General features: G+C 45.2%; 1 protein-coding gene across 1 annotated transcript in view; it reads right to left on the reverse strand.

Moving 5' to 3' along the window:
- The window catches only part of ZNF423 (zinc finger protein 423), a 143,698-nt gene that overhangs the window by 84,928 nt on the left and 35,164 nt on the right, over window positions 1-23,606 (reverse strand). The window contains exon 2 of the mRNA XM_080351755.1: window positions 4,723-7,946. Coding sequence (XP_080207881.1) covers window positions 4,723-7,872 — 3,150 coding nt within the window. The 5' untranslated portion in view covers window positions 7,873-7,946. The remainder of the gene's footprint in view (window positions 1-4,722; window positions 7,947-23,606) is intronic.

Genomic DNA, 23,606 nt, shown 5'->3' on the forward strand with positions numbered 1-23,606 from the left:
TCTCTGCCGCGCTCTTTCCTGGGATCGATTCCGGCACACACACACATACATGCGATCTCTCAAACACACGGGCATGCACATGCCGAGGGCTCCGAATGTTAAAAACAAAACAAGCCACACTCTGAAAACAGCGTTAGGCGGTGAAGGATTCATGTGGTCACATTCAAAACTCGAAATCTTCCTCTGCTTTAAAATCTCAAAGCTACGTTCTGTTCCTTGCTCAACACTTATCTCTGTTACAGGGTTCCCTCAATAACTAGCTAAGAAGGACAAGATCTGGAGACAGGATGCCTTCGTTCACCTACAGACCCACTGCAAACTCCTCATCACCATTTCGCAAGCTTCCACAACACTCTGTTTGGCACAACCACCCCTCGTCGGAGGAGCCGGCAGGTTGTGGCACTACTCCCCGTAGTATCTTCAGCCTCAGCTGAGACACGTCCGTGCAAAAGAGCAGCTTAACTGAGGCGATGGCTCTTGTGATGGGTACCCTGCTTGATATGGAGGTTAATAAACTGCCTCCAAATAGCTGTAGCTAGATGAGCACTCAAATGTATATGCAAGAGACCGAAGAGTTCATTTCTGGCTCATTAATAATCGTCTTTAAAAGAAGATCACAAAACCAGACTTGCCTTCGCAGTGAATGAGAGCACTAGTTTGAACGCAAGGTTGTGTTATTTGCGATATCAAATACCATCTTCTGCTACTGTTTTTGTGAGTATTGTGGCCTCACAAACATTATTACTTGGTCAGTTCTCTCTTTTTAAAGTCTCATCTTGATGTGTGGTGCCAACAAAGGTGTCCAGACTCCAGGGAATGAGGAGGGTGTAGGTGACGGCGTCGAGGTGACATTGGAGAGCGGATGTCCAGGCCTTCAGCTGAGAGCTCAGTCCCGTTCAGTCAAGATATTTCATTCTAATCTGGGCACAAAGTAGTAGTATTAACAACAGGGGGTTCTGGTTTCGTTTCTGAAGTGACTATTGTTCCCAGGGGTTTTCCAGACTGTCCTCCTTTAAATGTGGAAATAGTTTCCTGTTCTACAAAGAAAATATTCCTCCATTCAAGTGGATTTACAAGGGAAGAGAAGGGGCGCGGGGGAGAACAAAGAGAAGGAATTGAGGCCAAGAGAGTGTGCAGGAGAAAAGGAACTGAGGAAAGGAGCACAACAGGGCTCGTTCTTCGCCCTTTCTGTGCCACCTCCTTCGCTGCCTCAGCCCAAATAACCCGGGTGGGCGAAATACAGCAACACCATTCAAGATGGAAATTCAACTGAAGTCTAAGTGTTTGCCACTGTCAATGTTAAACAAGCATTTTTCACGATAACTACAGTACAAAATGAGGATAAATTTGTTGCAAGAGAAAGAGCAGCCTGGAATGTGACTGTTTCCAGTATTCCAAGAGGTGATGAGAAATCGCAATACCAAACAACTTGTCGTGCATCTCAAGACATCCACATTCCTCTGGAAGACACGCTAAAAGGAACTAATAATGTGTATTCAAAACCGAAGCTCCTACACGTGGAAATACGTTCAGAAAAGTGAAAGCATCACCTCTGATGTGATCATAATAGAATGAAAAAAGCTCTTGAGCTATACGTGTGCCAGATCCCAGAATGGTACCTGCACTTGTGATGCTGATCTAAAAACCACCCTTTTAGTCCTATCCAAATAGAATAGCTCACGTAGAACTAATCACAAGAAACCACCAACACAAATTGATGTTAGAGTAACCTTCTAGTAAAAAGGCATATTTTATCTATTCCTCTTAGTGATGTTCCATACACAAGACCATTGACTTCACTTAAAATCTCCTGATACAAATCCTTCGATGCAGATGTTTCCGTGCACGGGAGGCAAAACTTTGTACATCTGGAAATCCACTTTTTCTGCCCATTATGACTGGATCCTGTTCAGACGTCCTAGGAACACAGGTGATGAATTCAGAGATATTTCTTCCTGGGGTTTGCCATGTATGTGATGAAGACAGAACATGGCAGCATTTTCAAGGGTTATGTGCTTTCTTTTTCATTCTTATGGATATTTAAAAACCAACCAACCAACCAACACCAAAACTGCCAAAGAAACTGGAGTGCTTTCTCATCCTGTCTCCAACTGATTTTCCAAACAAAACCTCCAAAAATTCAATAGCAAAAAAACCCCAAACAAAATATAACAAAATATTCACACTCCCCTTGTGGTGCGATATCCATGTGCATACATACACAAACATAGATACATACAGTAAACATGAATTTTGTTTTTCTCCTGCTGTATCTTTTTTTCCTCCCAAAGATTTTCACTTCTTATTAATCAAGAGCTAACATCTATTTTCCTCCTTCCTTTCGCTTTGGGGTTAAATCTTCATATTTGCCTGAAATTTCTCTCAGTGCCCACATCCTCTTCTTCATCTCAAGAAGCATTACTGCTGATGGAGTGATTGCCAACAGTCAAAGAAGTCATGTATTTTGTATGTCGCTGTCCCCTTTTCCGTTTGCTTGGACTTCATTTTGCTTATTCTTATTTACTCTGAAGTATATGCCCACTAGTTAAGATCTAATCTCCCTTTATTTTCTTTCTGCCTGTACCTAGTCCTTCCTAGTCCTTCAAAAACTTCTCTGTTTAAGGAAGAAAAATCAATAAGGTGTTTAAAAAAGAGACATACAAGTGCTTAAGAGTTGGAGAGAAGCAGCTCTTGTCTGGACATGTGCAGGTGACTCTACAGCATCGTGCACTCCACATCGCTCCAGCAAAATGTTCTTTTCTGTGCGCGCAGAACGCTATTAAGATGACGAGAGAGATTGTGTTCAACTTGCTGAGCTTCGCCACCAAGCCAAGGAAGTTAAGTAATCTCTGTTCTTGAAACAGATGGATCTATCGCCATTTAAAGACAGGGTAAGTCTTTGAAAAGCCCTGTGCTAGGCAGATGCGAAGGGCACTCGTTGCCTTGAGAAACCAGAGTGAAACACCAATAGTTTTCATGTGAACTGACATCAGAATTAATTCAGGTCTTGTCCATATAACGAAGGGTAATAGAATGAATTATTCTTAATAACTATACACCTGTTCCTAGGATGCGTGCCATAAACGTCTCCAACCTGCATCTGTGTGGGCCATAGACACCTGTTGAAGGCACCATTTGCCATCATCACAAGTGCTGATTTTTCATTCTCTTCAGCAAAGGAGCTAAGACCTGCCCTCATGGGATTAAATTCAAAGCAGTCACCGCACTGAAGAACTTAAAACTCTTCCCTGAGAGAACAAGTATGGAAGTTCTCACTGAAAAGAAAGAGTTAAAGAAGGCAGAGGAGAAAAACGCAACGTATTCTGCTTCTGACAGTGGAAAGGAAAGAAAAGACAAAATTTTGGGCTATAGGCACGGCCATATGAAATAAGGATTAGTCCTACCTAAGAGAAGAGCGGTGTTCTAAGGAATTTAGAAGGAAATAAAGAGCCAGTGCTCAGCAGCCCAGCTGGGGACGGGAGACGCGGCCTGCACCAGCGCTGCTGCTCACGTCTCCATCTGCATCCTCAGGACACACTTTGGGTCTTATTGAGCCCCCACTATCACAGCTAAACGGTATTCTCAGGTTCTTTTCACGCAGTAGGATGTGTTTGTGGGTGCTTTAATTAGCAGATTGACATAAACAGGCATCTAGGGCTGGAATTATTCATTAGGAGTTGGGTGCCTAATTTCCTTAGATACTTTTGAAAATCTCACCCCATCATGTTTAATTAAAAATGTCAGATGATATCAATACTCAGATGTGTCTGCTCTTGGTCTCCTGAGAAGCTTTCCAAAATCTACTTCTCATTCCATCTGTTCCTGACAGAGGGAGGACTGACTTGGCCCATTCTTGAACCAAAACGTCAACAAATAATTTTAAAAGACTATAAACTGCGAATGATATTAATCTCCTGAGTAGGCCTCTGAACCCTTCCTTGGATCTGCTTGTTCCCAAGTAGCTTGTAAGCTAAGAAATGGGAAAGCAGGCTATGTGCAAATGTTAGGGACCACAACTACGTGTAACCTGCATTAGCTTTGCTAAGAAAAATACTTATCTTACAGGAGGGCCATGAAGCAGATGCTTCTAAAATGACTTTTAAAACCATAGAAACACACAGGCACACACGTATGTGCACGCACACCCACGCAGCCTCACAAGGTTCACGCTGACAGACACCCACAAGCTCTTTAGCACAGAAGTTTGTTTTAGGTGAGAATTTGGGGGGTAAATTGGAATTCACTGCGTTTTTCCTCAGAAGTTCCTTTATCCTCCTGCTCATGTTCAGTTCGCTGGTAAGAAATGAATAATCTCATTCCTCAAGTATGAGAGATTTTTTGGTTGTTGCTCTGGGTACTCAGCATCTCCTTTTATTCATGTAAATGCCCCAGTTTTTCAGCTCTGCCAGTTCAGTAGCATCAGAATTCATGGACAAACTCAATCCCCACTGTTCGAGTGTCTCTGTCGGTAAATCTAGGGCAGGTTTATGACAAAAAAATCTGATGCGCTGCCACGAGGAATCAAGGAACCTGCAAGGCTGAGCCCTTGTACTCCCCAGTACTCTCCCTTTCCTCCTGGTCTGCTGGGTTTTTTGGTAGCACAAGTCATTTTACAAAGTGACAGTTTAAAAAAAATATATATATATAACATCGGATCAGTTCTCTGTCACATTGAGGTGTACATGTTATCCCTCAGACATTTTAAAGTTCAGCTGTACTTACTCTGGGAACGGGGGATGTCTGGGTACCTTTCCTTTGGCCGCTGGTCTCGGGCGTCAGGTCTCGGTGGTCCAACTGAATGTGGCTCTCGAGGTCGTCGGCACTTTCAAATTTGACGCTACACTCGGGACACCTCAGGCTGCCACAGGGCCTCTCGTTCACCTCCTGCGGCGCCAGCCCCGAGGACTGTCCATTGGCGCCCCTGGTCATGCATCCCGCGCACAGCCCGTAGGGAAGGCCGTTCACATCCAGCTTTACCAAGTCCTGCTTATTCCGAAACTCCTTCAAGCACAATGCACACTTGTAGAGTTTTTGCAAGGCCTGGCCGTTGGGCGATGAGGTTGCGGAGTTTCCCGCCAGTTTCTGCATGTGGAAGGTCCCATGGATTTTCAGCTCCAGGGTGGAGGTGACCGTCTGCATGCAGACAACGCAGCGAAACCCGGTGAGGGAGTTTCTGAGGTCCGGATGCATCTGGCAGTGCTCGATAAACTCCTCCTCGCTCTGCAGCGGCATTTTGCAGATCCGACACGTGCCCGTATCCAGACTCTTGCTGTGGGTGACTTTGTGCTCCGTCAGGGTGAGGAGCGACGGGAAGCGCTCCCCGCAGATGGGGCACATGTAGTGCTTAGCGGGGCCCCGGTGGGTCTGCATGTGTTCTCTCAGGCCGTTTTCGGAGAAAAAGGTCCTCGAGCAGATGTTACACTTGTGGCTACCTTTGATGAACTCTGCTTTCTTCCTAGAACAGTCGTCCTCCCCGGGCCTGATGTTATGATCTCTCAAGCGATGGTTCTGCAAGAGAACCTCCATAGTGTAGGCGGCCCCACAAATGTCACAGCCGTACATGGGCTCCGAAGCGTCCACGTCGTCCTCACTGGCTTCGTGGCTGTTGGAAGTATCCGGATTCTTCATTAACATGTTCTGGATATCCGCCCCTTCCGTCTTCTTATTTGTCGGGGTCATGCCGTTAGCCGTCCCGTTCTCAGCGCTGGCATCGAACACGCAATGTTTCTCTCGCAAGTGCTTTTCCAGCAATATGATGGCGTGAAAAGCTTTGCTACAAAACTTGCAGTTGTACTTTTTGCTGTGGGTTGTGATGTGGCACTGCAGTTCCACCTCTGTGCTAAAGGTCTCACCGCAGAAGATGCACTTGTGAGACTTGGATGGGTTCCCCAAGTGACTGTGCTTCACGTGGATCTGGAGATCCACCTCCTTCCTGAAATCCCAGTTACAGGCTGTGCAGCGATACATCTTCTTCTCATTGCTGTGCTTGACTGCCAGATGCACTTGGATAGATACCTTGGAATCAAAAACTTCTTGGCAAAGGGTGCAGTGATACAACACAAAAGTATGCATGTCCAACAAATGCTTCTGCAAATCATCCACCGAAGAAAACTGTTTGTCGCAGCTCTCGCATACATAATGCGTTGAAGTTGTCATGTAATGTACGGTGAGATGCTGCAGAAGGGACTCCTGGGAGTCAAAGTCTTCTTTACACTGAGGGCAAGACTGTTTCCTCAACAGCAACTCCAAATGCAACTTTAAATGGGTTTGAAAACTTTCAAAATTGGAGAACTTTAGATCACACTGATTACACGGGTATTCACCATTCGACACTGAGTTCACGCTAGCAGAAAGCCGTTGCCTTTTAGGGGAAGAGACTTCAACATCAGAAGAAACTGGACTCTGCTCTGCTTTTGACTTCTTATTGTGTGCCAGAGGAATGTTCTTGTGGTTTTCTTTAATATGCTTTGTAAGCTTCAGGATGGAGCCAAAAATGGGGGAGTTTGTGCAATAAGGGCATGAATAAACTTCCATAAAAGACTGGGTTGGCTGAATGACAGGGGAATCCAATTTTGAATTTCCTACGTTGCAGTGAGTCTGCTGAATGTGCTCAGTCAAGGTTGCTTCGGTCAGGAAGCCCATGGAGCACTGGTTACAGAAGAAAGCGTTGTTGCCATCTTGAGGGGTAGCGTTTGGGCCACAGTGAGTAATACGGATGTGTTCTTGTAAGCTGTTGATGTCCGCAAACATCTCTGGGCAGTAGTTACAGTGAAAGGCGGAAATGTTGCTGAACTGCACCATGGGATAGGCGTGGTTTTTGTGCACCTTTCGCACGTGTTCGTTCAAGTTGTAGAGCGTAGGCATGGAATCAAGGCAGATCTGGCACGTGTGGCTTTGCTGAGGTTTATCTGCATGAATGGTCTTCAGGTGGATCTCCAGAACAGCAAGGCTGTTGAAGTCACGCTTCGAGCAGTACGGGCAGCTGTACGTAACTTTCGACCAGCTCTGCCCTTCCTCTCTGTCCACAGACCTCATTTTCTTCTGTCCTCTCAAAGGCTTTAAGGTCGAATCCGGGGTGGATCCTCTCTCCACCGAGGCGCTGGAGTCGGGCGTCGCGCTGCTCATGGACGCCACGCTGCCCAGGACGGGGTCCGGGCTGATGCTGTGATTGCTGGAGTCAGGTTGTCTGTGGCTGTCCAAGTGGCAATAAACTTCCTCCACGGAAGAGAACTGCTCCGGGCACATAGGGCACTTGTGTTTTTTGTTGGCATGGGCTTGATGAATGTGTGAGAGCAGCGAGTTTTCGTCTGCAAATACTTCAGGGCAATGAATACACTGCAAATCTGCCTTCTCGGAAAGCTGTGGGTGGCGTGTCATTACGTGCTTCTCCAAATCTTCAGTCTGACTGAATGTCTCTTCACAGTAATCACACATAAAATCATCCTTCTTCACCTCTTTCTCAGTCTTTGCCATATGTTCCTTGTTCTTTTTATGAGCCTGCATGTGACTCTGCAACGAGCTGGTGGAGGAAAACCCACGTTTACACACGGTGCACTTGAACGGTTTGCTGGAGCTGTGGGTTTTCAGGTGAATTTTGAGGTGGTCGCTGCGAGAGAACGCGGCCTCGCATTCGTGGCAATGGTACTTTTTATCCCCCGTGTGAAGCTTTATGTGGCGGTCCCTACTTCTCTTGTGCTTAAAAAGCCGGCTACAGTAGGTGCATTTGAAAGGTAGTTTGTCACTGTGGATCTGCTCGTGCCTCTTAAGGTAGCTCAGGCGGATGAAGGACTTATCGCAAAACTGACAGGGATACGGCAGGCCGGTCCCCCCTTCCTCCTCCCCGATGCCGAGATCACACCCATCTCCTATCATCTGAGTGGGTGATGCAACATCTTTGCTGGAGGGAGATGAAGCCACCCAGGAGAGTTGTGGGTCGTCATCACCATCTGTAATGGGAAAGCAGAAAGGAGATTAAAAACAATTCCCAGTGCATCTGTGAAATAAGGACAAAGCTCTCAACAACACGATGGGCTTCTGCCACTACAGCATTTATAAATAAATAAATACGAAAAATCTCTCTCGAATTTCAAAGGAGGTTTGAGAAAGAGCGATAAAATATCTCGGTCCGCATCCTTCACAAATATGCTAGTATATAGTGTTAATAAAAAGCGTTTCTCTTTAGCAGGTTAAACACCTGCTCACTGTACTGTGAAGCAATAAACAATGAATAAAGAAAGCAAAACACAATGTGCAGTGAAGCAATGCAAACATTTTGAAAAGCTACAGTGTTAAGTGTTCACCTGTGATTTTGTGGGTCTTTTTAAACGCTACATCGAGGTGATTTTAAGTAATGTCTGCATTTAACAAAATCCTTTGGCTCTGTCTCACAACTGTAACAGAACGAAAGGCTGCTCAAAGCAGAGCTGAAATACAAGCATCACATTTGAGGCACCTCAATGAAACCAGAGATCTGCATCGTTCCCACCTTCATTCGTATGACAGGTAACGTTGCCTACTTGGTGCAAAATAAAACCAATTTTAAAAGCTCAGAAAATCACCATTGGAGGTCTCAAGACATCACAAAAGAATCAACTTCAGGACAGAACAAGAGCCCAGCCTCTGTTTTAATAACTATTTCCTTCGCTCAATATGATGTTTTGGAAAATATTTTATAATTTGATATTACCATAAAGAAACACAGCACCGACTCCAGCAGCAAAAAAGTCGTTTTAGGAAGAATACATAAAATGTTGGCAGCTTTCATAAACAGAACTGTTAACAAGAAACAGAAGAGAGCAAGTTCAAATATCCTAATCCCAATAAACACGGAGATGTTGAGTGAAGCAAAAATGCCACCAGTCCGATATTAAACCGAACCACAGAATGAAGCAAAAAAGAAAGTTAATGTAAACAAGGGAAGGCACTGACCACATATACATTTGGAGATTCAAAAAAAGGATCTGGTTCTCCAGATGCGTTGTCCTTATAAAACATTTAATGTTCCTACTTCAGCTCTTACTAAAGCGAACCAATAAAGCAATCTCGGCTGTGCGTGTCGGGGCCGCCAGCTCCGCGGCCACTGGTGCAGAGGAGCACGTGTTGGGGACGATCGCGAGCGGGGCCGGGACGTCACCCCGCACGGGCAGCTCCCGTGGTAAAACCCTCCTGTCACCCAGGAAAGGGCGAACGGAGCTGCCTGCGCAAACCACGCCAAAGTCACACACCAAACAGCTCCTCTGGCACAAGGGGCTGCTGGTTTTGGGCTGTGTGGGTCGGGCACCCGCACCCCTCGCTCCTCGGTTTAATAAACCGCCTGGTCTGGAGTGATGCCAGACACCGAGAACGCGCCTCCCCCTGCTCTAAAATGCACCCGGCTCCAGCACCGCGCTCCTGGGATGCTCCAGCTCTTTGTGCTCAACTCACTCCTCCGTGCCTGGCCCAGCCTAAGCCCAAAACCCATGCGACGAGCCCCCCAGTTTTACATGAACTCTTCTCTTCTTCATCCCCCAACCACGAGCCGGTGTCTCTCTGCAGCTGCAACAAAGCGTCACGTTGCCAACCTCAGCTTCATCCTCTGCTGCCCGGGGACCCCCTGTCCAACAGGCCGGGGCTGCAGCCCCACGGCCCCACTGACCCACGGCCCCGCAGCCCCACGGCGGGCAGGAGCAGCCGGCTGCAGCGCCCGGATTAGGGGCCCCGGGGAGGTGCGGGTGGCTCTGGGCTGGCTAATTCCCTCCTCTCGCCAGCTGGGCTCCTCCGGGAGATGAGACAAAGGGGAGCAAGAGGCGGGTGCTGGGCCCCAAGTAGGGCAGCACATGGTGTGTTTGCTACCGCCGCTGCTGTCTGGAGCGAGGAGGGGGGGAAGAAGAAAAACAACAACAACAGGGGGAAAAAAGCACACCAGCATTGTGTTATTTACTGCTCGGCTTATTGGCTGTAATTAAAATAATTTAGAATGTCCACTTTGCAGGAATTACTATAAAAATCTATATATTTTTAATCTCTTCCCTGCCCAGCACACAGGCTGCACCGGGGGAGCCTCGAGCCCTTAAACCGAGCAGCGAACAAAGCTCCATTGTTCTGCTTTGGAACAGGAGATGCGATGGGCCAAATCCAGCGGTAATGCCGGCTGGGCCGCTGCTTTAACGTTGTTCCATCCGCAGGCGCTGGTGCCAACCACGGCGCTGGCCCACCGTGCAACCCCAGCAGAGCTCTCAGAAGGTCTCGTTCTCCTCTGACACCAACTGATCTACCCAAACACGCACTCAACGCTTACATGGGGCCAGTTCCCCTCCAGCCGCTGCTCTTCAAACGGGTTGGGCTATTTGGAAAGGCAAAATCAAAGCAAGCTGGTGTTACTGGGTGAGGGACACACAAAGACGTTGCTGCGCTAATGTGATCCGGATACAAAAAAGTTCAGGTTTCTCAGGTTGAAAAGCTGGGTTTGTAATAAAATCCGAAGCATTTACACAGTTGAACGGTTGTGTCCTTTTGTTACTTTGTTTAGACCTTTCACTGAATTTCATGTTTAACTTCTGGATTCTTTTTGCTGCACCGTTTTCTCCTACTTTTACAATTTAAAAGGAATCAGGAAACTTTAAGACCCAGAAACAACCTATCTTGACTTCCTCACAAACAAGATACTAAATTACTGAAGGCCTAAACTGGAGAAATTAGGGAAAACTCATTATCATTAATCTCTTTATGAAATGAAAAATAGCCCCGTTAATTTTAAATTGCCATATTAAATTGAAGAAAACACCTATAATGAACTGAGAAGGAAATTCTAAGGTATTTTAGCAGAGTAATATTTTAGTGGGAAGACAGATATATTTTAGATGTGGTGTGACATGTCTGGCAATGATGGTGAGAATAATAATTCTACATTAATGCAATCAAAGGAATGTAGCAGAATGAGAAAAATCACTTTCAAAAAGGAGATTAAAGTCATTAAAAATGGCTAATCCTGTAAAGTGGGACTGTTCTAAAATAGAGAATCACATGGCTGGTGCAAGGCTTTTGTCATTTGCACATAAGAGAATCCAAACAAGTATTAAAAGGGTAAGAAAATTCAATAAAAAGTTTAATTAGGAAAAAAAAGAGCATTAAGGCAGCTTCAGGATGTCAGTAGTCCTCAGGATATATGTTCGGGTCATGAAGCTTAAAGGGCCAAACTTAATAATCAATCTCAAAGCAGTACAGTAATTTAGCAACTTAATGTTCAGCACGTTTACGGGACTGCGAGCATTTATCATCATCACTGAGGAGATCATTCCAGCCTCAATGCATCCAATAAATGTATTTTTCCTTCTATTAAGAGCAATTTGGCCAAGCGGCGGTATAAATCATACTTCACTCTCTGTTTATCTTCCAGGTAACATGAGCCAAGTTCAGAAATAACAGCGAAGCTAAAAGAATACAACGAAGCCCCAGCAACGCGACGTGTCGTAGCGAGGGGACCAGCAGCCCATCGGCGATTGCAGTGAGCAGCACCAATGGTGGGGACACGTTTATTAGTTCTCAATTATTTTGCTACAGAACACAAGGTGTGGACAGAGCCCCCACGGGCTGGCACAGAGCTGCGGTTCCTCCTCACCTAAACATCTGCTGGGCGATGTGGGGTATCATGAGGATCTCCCCATCGAAACACCCCCTGCTCCACCTGCCCTAGCCGGGGGTCCCGGTGGCCCAACGTCCCCCACACAGTGGGCACGCCACACCAGTTTGTTCCCCCTGCTTTGGGTGCAAACAGCAGCACAGACTGAGCACCACGGGGCTCCGAAGAGGCCGCACAACCTGCCCAGGGAATCAGCACATTACCCAGGATTTGGCCAAAGAGGCAACTCTGAGACTCCTCCTGAGCACAGAAGGTACCTCCATGCAGGACAATGAACCAGGGGTTAGATGCTCTTACTCTATTGGGTTTATTCCTCTAGCACAGAGCTAGTACATAAGAGAAATAGTTAAATTAACACAAACAAACCCCAAAGGTTGAGGGAAGGATTGCTCTTGGATATCAGTTCAGACTCCTGGTTCTCCCTGAGCCTCTCCCTGGCATACAACTTAAAAACGGTCAAAGCACGCAAATCCCTTTAGACCATTGAGAGCTGAAGGAATTCTAGAACCCAAAAAAGTAAGTTACTCTTGCAACCAAGCTCAGCACCATAAGACGTGCTTCTGAACTGTGTTTCAGTTCCTCATCTCCATCACAGAAGAAACCATCTGCTCCTCAAGGGCAAATTGTAGGGCTTGCTTCTGCATCGCTGTGAAAGCCCCAGACATCCTCGGGTGGAAGGCCTGATAAAAACACTACCAATTTCAATAATTATTATTATCACAGATGCTTAACAATGAGAATACAACACAGATTGAGGACCGAGAAACCTTCAGTAGCGGTTACAGCAGATTTTGCATTGCTGCACTACGTATTAAAGCCAAGGATGGATCATTACCGTGGATTAGAGTGAGAACCTCACGGAGCAGACGCTGCTCATTGACTCTGCAGTGTGAAATAATGCTAATCAAGTTTACAGAGCAAATGTTTTAAGTTTCAATATTTTCAGTGCACTGTGACAGCTTTTTACTTAATTTTTTTGTTGGAGTGTTTAGCCCCATTTTCCTGCACATTTCTATGCATATACTGGCCTCACGGACCGCTGCTGTTGGTTGTGTTGCAAGAGCGGAATGCGAAGCCCCTGCTCTTGCGGCAATGAGACGCTTTTTATGCCGACGAAACCCGGTGCTAATGCACACTGAACAATGGAAACAAGATTTTTACGTCTCATTTATAATTATCCCTACAAAAATCTCATGAGAGCGTCCCCCAGAACTGGTCACCCTGTGCACTGTGTCAGCAGCTGCTGCTTCCCCACGAAGCCATCTTCATCGGTTTGTATTTTAAGGCACTGTGCCGTTATTAAAATATATATATATATATATATGAATATATATAAAATGTTCAAATCAAACCTAAAATTGGGTAAAAAACTAAGGGGTGCTAATGTAAGTGAGACCACAGGCAGTGCAGCTATAGCTAATTCCGTGCCTATGTTGTAAGCATTGTTGTTGGGCTAAATGACCAACAGTTAGCGACTCTTATTCCAACTTCACAGCTTTGCACTGCAATTCATTTTCAAGTGAAGCTTTTAAAAAAGATGGAAAGACGTCTGGCTCAATGGATAGTAAGTATAATCTGATTTTTCTTCTCATGCAGAGAGTAACTTGGTATTTAGAATACAAAATCAGCACAAGATGTAGCACAGAATTTCAAGCATTAAACTTGCTGGGATGTCTGCCGCAGATAAACTGTTACACATAGAGGGTTTAAACCTTGCTGTCGTCGCGTAAACCTTTCTGTAATGATCAAAGGTACATCTAATTAGTCTCTTTTTTTTATGCTACAAGTTAAAAGTACACACAAAGATGTCTATTGATACACAGAAACTTGTTAAGCCAGAGTAATGCATGTCTGAGCCCTCATCTCCCATTAGCAGAGGTATCGAGACTCAATAACAACCATCCATAGGATGACACATAATTCTACGCAGAGGATAAAATCAGAAAGCTCTTTTTAACACTGTTTTTTCTTAAGTCAAATTTTGCTAGTAACAAAAAAATTAACATATCATTAAATAAGCTATTTCACACTTAAATAATAAAGGGTGGAGGAGAAAGTTTTATGTTAGATGTAGGAATAAACGAAATGCTTTTGGAGTTGAATCACTGTTTTTCTTTGGTCCCTTTGGAAAAGCAGCAGATACGATATTCTGCTGTGCATCATGGACTTGGGACTGGAAACAGCTGCACTCTAATTACATGTAAAGTGTACCAAAACATTCCTTTTATCACAGACTGTAAATCTGTTAGCATCTGTCTCTCCTTTGTTTCTTCCACAAGATACAAGCTTGTTTCTACATTTTTCTCACCTGTAGCGGTGATTAAAATTCATTATAAATGAAAGGAGTGAGCACTAAAACAAGTTCCTCTGTGTACAGTTCTAAACTCAAATTAGAAACAGCTGTTTGCTAATTCATGCAGTGATGTTTTGTCGTGCTCTGTGAATCAATAATAACTCACCCTATTTCTCCCAAAATGTTAGGATTAGACATATATTTTGCTTAGCAATCTGCTCTTCAGAAACGTTCAAATGCATGTTCAAGCTTTTTCAAGCGAGATTAGAAGATGATACCGGCAAAATCATCAATGAATTAACAGAGAGACGTTAATATCTCGCTGCCCGTGCTGACCCTGCTGCCCAGAGGGTCCCGTGCCATCCTCGCCTGCTTTGATACCCACGGAGCATTTAGCAGGAGTAAGAAAGGTGTCAAAGAACAAAATGGGATATGGGGCCACACACACAGTCACACCGAGAGAATACGGTAAAATTAGAGTTTCAGCTACGACACGCACAACTTTCAAACATAAGGAACGACAAAGCCCTTAGGAAAATAATCCTAGTAGGATAATTATTACTTAGAATAATTAGTTATAAAATTAGTTATAATAAATGGTAATAATTATGCTAATTGTTACTAATATTCCCTCATACTACGTTAGCCAGAGCATAAACTTCATCTGACCTGACTGGCCTTACACTCGCACAATTATATTCTGCACTTCTTGCTACTTGTTGTCAGCATTTATCACAATTTCAACACTTGATTATACGAAACAAAGAGACGGCACACAGTGGTTAGGAGCTTTGCCCGCTTCATTCTCTATCTAAACCTAAGGACGCGGGCGGCATTTGGAGCAGAGCCCACGGCACATGCGGACCTGCCCCGGGCACCCTGAACATCCAGCCAGAGCTGGGGAACAGCATCAACCTTCATAAGAAGGAAAAAAGAAAAGTCCTTTCTTTTCTCGTCTCTACATGAAGATGTTTTCCCTTGCTCACGTTTTACTCCTGTTAGCAGGGAGGGCAATCCCCACGCAGCACAAACTTCAAGACTCAGCTACTCGTGGAGATGTGGCTGGTGGAAGAGCCTTGCTGGTGGGATGAGGGGCATGAGGTCCACCTCCTAGATCTATGATTTCAGTCCTCAGAGGCAGCAGGCACCTGTTCCCTCAGGTACACAGCGTCAGACAGACCGGGCTCATGTTCTTTCCCCCAGTTCACTCCTGTGACCACCATCAGAAATACAGACCAGCCGCTGTTTGGAGAAACCCACTGAATACAGAATCCAAAATTAAAGAGAGACAGACTTTTCTCACTGACCAGCTCAGAGCGATTTAATTTAATGCTCACTGTGCTCATTTCCATGTTTTTCAATTGTACTTTCAAGTGAAGATTAAGCCATCAATTACAACCCATTTAGCTCATTCATGAGATCCACGTCGGGGTCAGGTTGTGCGCGGGAGCCCTGGCAGCAGCGCTGACTCGGCCGCAAGTGCCTTTAAACCTGGGGCGGTGGCAAACGAGGACAAAGAGTTTTGTCAAGACCTCTCCGATAAGCTGTTGTTATTGCTAAGCCAAGCTCATCCTTACCTCTGTGCTGACAGACAATACTGGAGCGGGGTTTCCTTTTCTGCCTCAACTTTTGGGCCATGTATCAACTCTCAGACACAAGAACCGCTAAGAATGGAGAAAACCGGGACCAGGCACCACAACTGTTCTGTGTCTTCTGGTTGGGGTCGCCAAAAGTGATCGGATTACTAGGATGGCTCTCTACGATGAGATCTCCAATGATGCTCAGCAGAGACCTGACGTCTAGGAAAACTGGTTTGCAGTCCCTGTCTTTAACATATGACGAAACTGTCCCAAGAGCAGACTTTTGCTCCTAATGAGGACTTTCCACCGGTGCTCAGCAGAAGAGATGTCGACGGCCATGTCCCAAACCTGAGAAATGCCTCGTGTTTCAAACCGCAGCCCTGCACAGGACTTTACTGCTGAGCTTTCCGGCCCCAGGAATTTAAAGCCGGTCATATTATTAGAGCGAGTTGCAGGGGAATATAAAACAGGCTTGTTAAGTTAGAAAGAGTGGGCTGTTCCAGACTCTCATTTTGATCTAGGTGGGAAAACTGTGATGCACTTACAAACTTAATGGGTTGACGTTTGTGATGAATAGACCTAATGCTGAAAAACACATGTTGGCTGAAATTACTCAGCAATAAACAAACAGTAAAAAACAACAACATCCAGATTTTATACTGCCTTCAAAGAACCAGGGAAGAAAAATCAATAAATTACATGTGACAGACAGTATCAAGTAAGCTGTTTTATAGCCACCCATATGCATCATTGGCCTGACTTCCAAATGTGTTGTGTATTCACATCAATCCTACTGAAATCAATAGGAACAGCAGTTGCTCAACACTTCTGAAAACTCAAATGACACGAATATGAAATACAGCCAGTTCTAAAGAGAGGGATTTTCAGCGAGGTGCAGGGATTCCCTGTCCCCTTCATGAATTCACAGTCAACATTTCAGACAACGCTCTGGCTTCGCTACAGTGAACTGTTTGGGTTTTTTTTTTAAATATATCATTTAAAATTAACAAAGAACACCCACAAATGTAAAAGCACAGTGCTGAACATGAAGTGCATTCCTAAGCATCATTTAGAGAAACATGGGTCAGGAATGCGCACCCGGTTTGCGACTGGCCCGAGGGGAACTGCATTGAACAGAGGTAGGAAGGCAGTTCTGCACTTACCACCACCCCCCAGAAACAACTGGAAGGTTTAAAAAGAAGGTAACTATAGATTTTGTGCTATGCAGGATGAAAACCAACCAGCGTGACTTGCCTGGAGAGATGTGTATTCCACACCGTACGGTAACACTGCTGCTTTTTCAGTATCCATCACCTTAAATAAGAAACGGCTTTTAAAACAAGCATTTGCCATCCAGTAAGAATCCTTCTCAGTCCATCAGTGTTCCCCTAAAACAACAGGCACTGACCTGGTGTCTGCAACACCCTGATATCACAGAATTGAACGAAATATAGGAAAAAGCTCTAGTAAATACCTTTCTCTCTACCTCTCCCCACTGGCTATACTTACAAAAAAGTATCAGGGAGTGTTAACAGACTAAATAACTCATTAAAAGGAACGAGGAGGCAGTGGGGAGAGACTGAATTTACCTGAGAAAAATGCACCTTGATGCTACAGGTAGGGAAAGCATTTGGCTTTCTATAGAGGAGTACACTAAATTAAAAGGTGGGTGGAAGCTGGAGCTGGGTGTTTGGGATGGGTGGATGTTTCCTGCAGAGGACAACATGGTCAAAACAATCAAACCCCATCCCACCTCTACTGCCATCGAGGGGCAAAACGGGGACTTTAAGCTGCATGTTGAAAAGAAGAAATGCTGCCAGTAAGCTGGTCACAACCAAGAGGGCAATTTAAATTTAGGGGGGAAAGAAAAATTATTGTTTGTATTGTGAATGGTTTTCTGTTATTTATTTTCAGGATAATGTAGTTTTCTGGCCACAGATAACTTGGGCTGCTGTCTGAAAGAGGATCTTTATCCCATCTCGCCCTTACAAAAACAAACAAAACTGGGTGAATGAATGGTTTGGATGAAAATCCCGTAACTGCTCCCACACACCTTTAGCCAGAATGACTGTGAAACTGAATTGCACTCTATCTCAGGCTCAGTTTAGCACATGGAGGTGTGAGTACCAAGGGTTATGGAAGTGCCAAACCTGTCTACCCAGCCAGACCGAGTCCTGTCTGTGTTTAATTCTTCAGTTGAAAAATGGGAACTCCACCTCAGCCATGGAGCATCTCAGTACAAAACTCACCTTCTGAACAGGAAATATCAGCCTGACACACTGCAGTAACTATGATTTCAAGTGATTCACTTTAGAGGTTTGATTGTTTGGGGTTTTTTTAATTAACTTTCTCATTATTTAGCATTATCATACCTTGTATGTTTAGATTTCCTATGAACACAACCAGAGCCCCAGACCTTCTGGCCAGCCGACCTCAGGAAAGCTGCAACATCATGTCAACCCTGAAGTCACCATGCTGAAGAGCGACTCCATCTGGATTCAGCTCTTTGGCTGGAATTATGATACTGGATCTGATTTTTTTCTTACTGTATTGCTTTGTATCAAAACATCCCTTCTCCAGTGGGCGCTGCCTAACAAAATACGAAGCCGAGGTGTGAGCACAAAGAGAAGAACCATTGGAAACGCACAGGGACACGCCGTGTCAACACACACCAGCTGCCCAACACATGCAAAAGCATTAAAAAGATACAACCGAGTCCTTATTTTAGAGTTTCGCTATGTTTTCCATTTTTAAACATGTTACTATGTCTCTACTCTTATTAGAGAAGCTTCTATTGGAAGCACTGGAAAGCAGACACCTCCTAACCATCCCACACAAATTCCTGCCAGAATTTCTGTGCAAAGTGTTAGCAGGTAACAATATTTACCATGTAGAGCAATTATGAAAAACTCCGAGATTGTGTAATTATGTATTTTAATTACATGATCTGATTAGCTTTTTTAATCACTTCATACAACAGAAAGGAAATTCACCGACGTTGTCACAAGTTAATAAAAATAAGGTAATTCGCTGCTAAGGCTCACCATGGTGCCTTTCTAACTACTTCCTTGCTGCCCCCCACTGTGCCTAGGTGTTGGAGGTCAACTATAACATTAATTTCCTTACTTTTATTAACTTTGGTGACAATATTCGTGCTCTTTTGACTTTTTGGGTTTGTTTTGTTAGAAAACACTTTTTGTTAGCTGAGTGATACTTTAAGAGATGGAGACTTCTCCAAACCAAGAACCTGGCTGACCCGAAGCCACCCAGAGCCCTGGCCTCATTCTGCTGTCCCCAGGTGTGTTTGGGGATGTCACTGTGGAGCGGTCACTGTCACACAGCATTGGACAAGCCTGCAAACCCTGACAATGGAGCAACGTTAAACGATACATTGACTGGTCATGTTAAATCAGGGCCGGCAACATACACAGAGAGTCAACACAGCACTGTGAGAAGATGATGGAAGTCAACCCAAGAGCTGGGGAGATGGAGAGGGGTACAAGGGGTAAGGGGGGTGCAAGGGGTAAGGAGGGGTAGAAGCGTTGAGAGGGTGCAAGGGGTAAGGAGAGAGGTACAAGGGGTAAGAAGGGAGTACAAGGGGTAAGGAGAAGGTACAAGGGGAAGGAGGGGGTACAAGGGATAAAGAGATGGTACAAGGGATATGGAGCGGAGTACAAGGGACAAGGAGATGGTGCAAGGGGTAAGGAGGGGAGTACAAGGGGAGACGGAGAGGGTATAAGGGGTAAAGAGAGGGTACAAGGAGTAAGGAGAGGAGTACAAGGGGTAAGGAGAGGGTGCAAGGGGTAAGGAGGGGGTACAAGGGGTAAGAAGGGGAGTACAAGGGGTAAGGAGAGGGTACAAGGGGTAAGGAGGGGGTACAAGGGGAGATGGAGAGGATACAAGGGGTAAGGAGGGGGGTACACAGGATAAGGAGGAGGGTACACAGGGTAAGGAGCGGGGTACACAGGGTAAGGAGGGGGTACAAGGGGTAGATGGAGAGGGTAGAAGGGGTAAGAAGAGGGGTGTAGGGGTTAAGTAGAGGAGGACAAGGGGTAAGGAGCAGGGTACAAGGGGTAAAGAGAGGGGTACAAGGGTTAAGGAGGGGGTACAAGGGGTAAGAAAGGGGTACACTGGGCCAGGGGGGTACAAGGCGTAAGCCGCCCTCTCCCGCTCCGGAGGTAGGACAAAGCGCGGCTGTTTCAGCTCTGGAAAACAACTTTTCTAACTTTTGGATGCAGTTCTGCTCTAAGGAAACATTTTGTTTATATCCAAACTGGGAGCCTATAATGTAATACTTGGCTATTGGATTCACCAGCTCTGTTTTACTCATTTTTGGTTCCCCTCTTCCCCCACCAGCCCTTCTTTATTTTCCCCCTCCTTTCTCTTTTTACCTTTCCATCCCCTCTCCCTGGATTCTCTGGGGAGAACAAATCACTTGGGGAGGTGTAATGGCCTGACAAGAGCAGAAATTTAATCGGGGTGTGTGCATACAGGCCGGGCACATCAAAAGTGGCCGTGGGGGGACCCACTGGGATCCCCTGTGCCCCCCAAGCCGGGCACCCATCCTCCATGGGGCCAGACGGGTGAGGGGCTCCGGGCTCCTGCCAGATGCTGACAAGCCAAGAGCGGTTATTTCAGGAGACTTTTTAATATAGAAACAGCTGACACAAAATGCATCTCACTGGGGAGGGAAACCATGCTCCTAGAAGTAAAAGACCACTAAAAAGCCTCTTTTTATTTGCCAACATAAATCTAAACCAGTTTCAGGCCAGATATCACGTAGGCTCTTTCGTTTCCATTTTAGGAGCCTGGCGCCGCGTCCTTCCCGTCTTGCCCCATCCGCGGAGAACACGCGGGGGCTGCTGCAGCCTGGAAGGGGCCAATGTGGCCGAGTTGGAGACGCTGCAAAGAGCTCCCAGAAAGTGGAAATGACCGCAAAGAAAATCCGTGTCGCACCAAACGGCCACGGGTGGGGACGCTGCCCTTTGCTGCCAAAGCTCCCCACACCCAGCCCGGGCACCGGGGGGAAAGACGTTAAATAGGGAGAGCAAGAAAACTAGTTAAGCTTTTGTACGGAAAATGGGAAATCCTGTGCTCAACAACGTGACTCCTTTCCCTTTATACAGCATTTGCAGATTACACTTGCAAAGTATAGCGTAGCCAAAAGCAACCTAACGGCGGCATTTTCTTCCCGGGTGTTTTACTTTTGAATTCTTTTACGAACAATGAAGCGGAGATTCGGAAAAAAACTAAGAAAACAAAGAACCCCCTTCCTCCCATGTGCTTGTAAACCTGGGTAAACTTATAAAAGACCATCTTTTAAAGAACCGACATGATTTACTCCTGCTCGTGGCGCAGGGCTGGCGACTGCCGGGAAACCTTACGGGCCCGCAGTGAGTGATACTCGACACTCCGCAAACTCACGGCTACAAAGAACTTGCTCAGCTGAAAGCACTTGTGGTGTTTTTCTTCCACCATGGCCTGCATTTCCACTTTTATGCTTTTATCTGGCATCTCTACTCAATGAAGCTACAATCGGTGACTCTCACTTTAAAACTTGCTTTTCCGTGCAATTTGGATAGCATAAAAAAGCCCGTGAAACCGTGGCTTTTAAAATAAGTTTTCTGACTGATAGTGCAGATTAAGAGACCTGCAAGACACAAATTCTGAGGACAAATATCCGTTATTTCCAAAAACTGAGAGTATTTTGCGGCTGAACAGCACTATGCTCCTTATTAATCACCTCCGAATGACCCAGACGCTTTCCAGGACCCTGTTCTATGACAGGTTATTTTCTAACAGAAATCAGGAAAAAGTTACCATGCCTTTCTGCCTTTTCTCCTTACGTTTTCCATCTTGTTTCTTTCTGCCATTTCTCCATCTCTTCCCAAAGCCAAATTATGAGACCGCAAATGGGGGCAGGTCTGGCCCCCCAGGGGGGAGAGCCAAGAGCTTCCCTCCTGGGGAAACGACCACAGCCAACTCAATGACTTTCTGTGATGTTTGCTGGTACTGGGGAATAATATTTCCCTTGGGCACTTTGTGCATGGAGCCTACCACCTGGGTTAAGTCATTATTACAATCAAGCTGGAAAAAAAAAAGGGGAGGGAGCGAAAAGACGAAAAAACACTACAGCAAGCATCATTAAAGCTCATCAAAAGTGCATTAGAGAACACCTGATAATATACTCTGAACATTAATGATCCTTACGATATACCATATTAATGCAGATGTTGTCTGAATTTGTGAAAACAAAATTTTCCACTCACACATTTCCCTAAAATAGGTGTTGGGGAAAAAAAAAAGAAGCGACTTCTCATAAAACTATTAGTTGCCAGCATTTATTTCTGTCTCTGGAAACACGCAAATGAAATACCATGTATTTGTCACCGGTCGCAAATCTCAGACGAGCACTCTGACTTTGGGCTGCTCGTTGGTGTTCACCGGCAACACGCCACACTTCAAATGGACACGGTGCGGCAATAGTAATGAAAAGGCTGTGATTGCGCTGGCTTCAACTGGACGGTTATCGCTACTAAGATCAGTTTTACTGGCAGCCTGGTTATAGCAGGCGCAGCTCAGCTGTCTGAGCAGCCCAATCCTTCAACCAGTACCTGAAATGGAGGTCAAAAAATTAATTCTAGGCGCTGCTTAAGTCCTGTGTTCCTCCTTTACGGAGACTGCAAATCACGTCAGGTTCTGCATAAATAGGTTTTGTGGGGGTATTAGAGGGTGAATTACTGTCATCGAGGTGCTGGTGCTTAGTAAAGCAAGGACTATCAAAGCTACTTTGCCAAAATCCAATGTGAGCGGCTGCTCTCAGAGAAAGGTCACCCGGCCAAGAACACTCCAGAACAAAAGCAACGGAACAACATGAAAAACCTCGAAAACACGCTAAGTTTTTACAAAGGAGCGTTTTAAAAACACACCACTCGCCCCTATGGACCATTCCCTTACTGCTATTGAAAGCTGACGATAAACCTTTTTGCTAAACAAGGAGCTGATAAGGTTTGCAGCATCTCAGAATTACTTTAGAAGTAGGGGAAGCAGGAATTATTTTTAGTGCAGCTGAGAGGCCAGGCATATTTCAGGCAATCTCCCAGCGCCTGCTTCTGTACCATGTGGGACATAAACCCACAAACTATGAAAGAACCCAAATCAGTATTGTTTTCTCAAGTGACATCCATTATCCCTCATCTGAGAAAATTAACACGTGTATCCAGAAGCTCAATAAACTAAGCCCAGAGCTCAAAGTCTAGGATTAACTCTTTCCGTGTCACAACAAAAGCCAGCAGGCTGTTAATATATTCTATTTTATATTCAGTGCGCCTCCCATTTGAAGCAAACAGGGGCATCAAAATACATTTACGCTCAAGCACAGTTGCAAAATGTTGCAGTACACAGGGTAATCGAGACTTTCCAAATTCCAAACAGCTACAGAGATATAAATATAGATATACAGAAGGGCTATTAGACCAACACATGCTGGTTTGGGTAGCATTAGGAAGTGTGTCACAAAATGAATAAAAAACAGCTTTTGTGCAAAGTCTCTTATTTTTTGACATCTGAGTTAGCCAGTGTATCTAGCAATAAAATGCCATGAATGTTAAATATAGGCAACCTTTGTTGCTCTGCCAGCTTATTTCTGCATCGAATGATAATATTGGAAGATTTCTATTCCAGGCAAGTGTTCAGTGCTTTTTTTTTAATTCCCGATCTGCCAAAAGATTGGATATTAAATGGATCAGACATATTTTTGTCTTCTTTTCCCTCATATTAATAAACTGGGCAGCCCATAAATCTGAACGGTACTTATCCTGAAGAGTTAAGCACAAATGATAAAGCTGAATTTCTCACTTGAGTACCCAGAAAACTCCAGGCAGGTATTAATTCCAGGCTGGGTTTTGCTGCACTGCACACAGTGGCACCGAGATGCGCTCAGATGCAGCACCAGGTATCCAGAAGAAAGGCGAGGAGGGTTCTTCTCGACCCACTGTGTACACAAATAGTTCTCCGGGACGGCTAATCTAGAAAAGCAATGCGACATAACATACACGAACAGTCAAGCAACTTCCTTCAGTCCCTGGGTTATTCCTCCCAGCGTCACAGCAACGGC

Source organism: Nesoenas mayeri (assembly GCF_963082525.1).
Source record: "Nesoenas mayeri genome assembly, chromosome: 12".
Lineage (NCBI taxonomy): Eukaryota > Metazoa > Chordata > Aves > Columbiformes > Columbidae > Nesoenas > Nesoenas mayeri.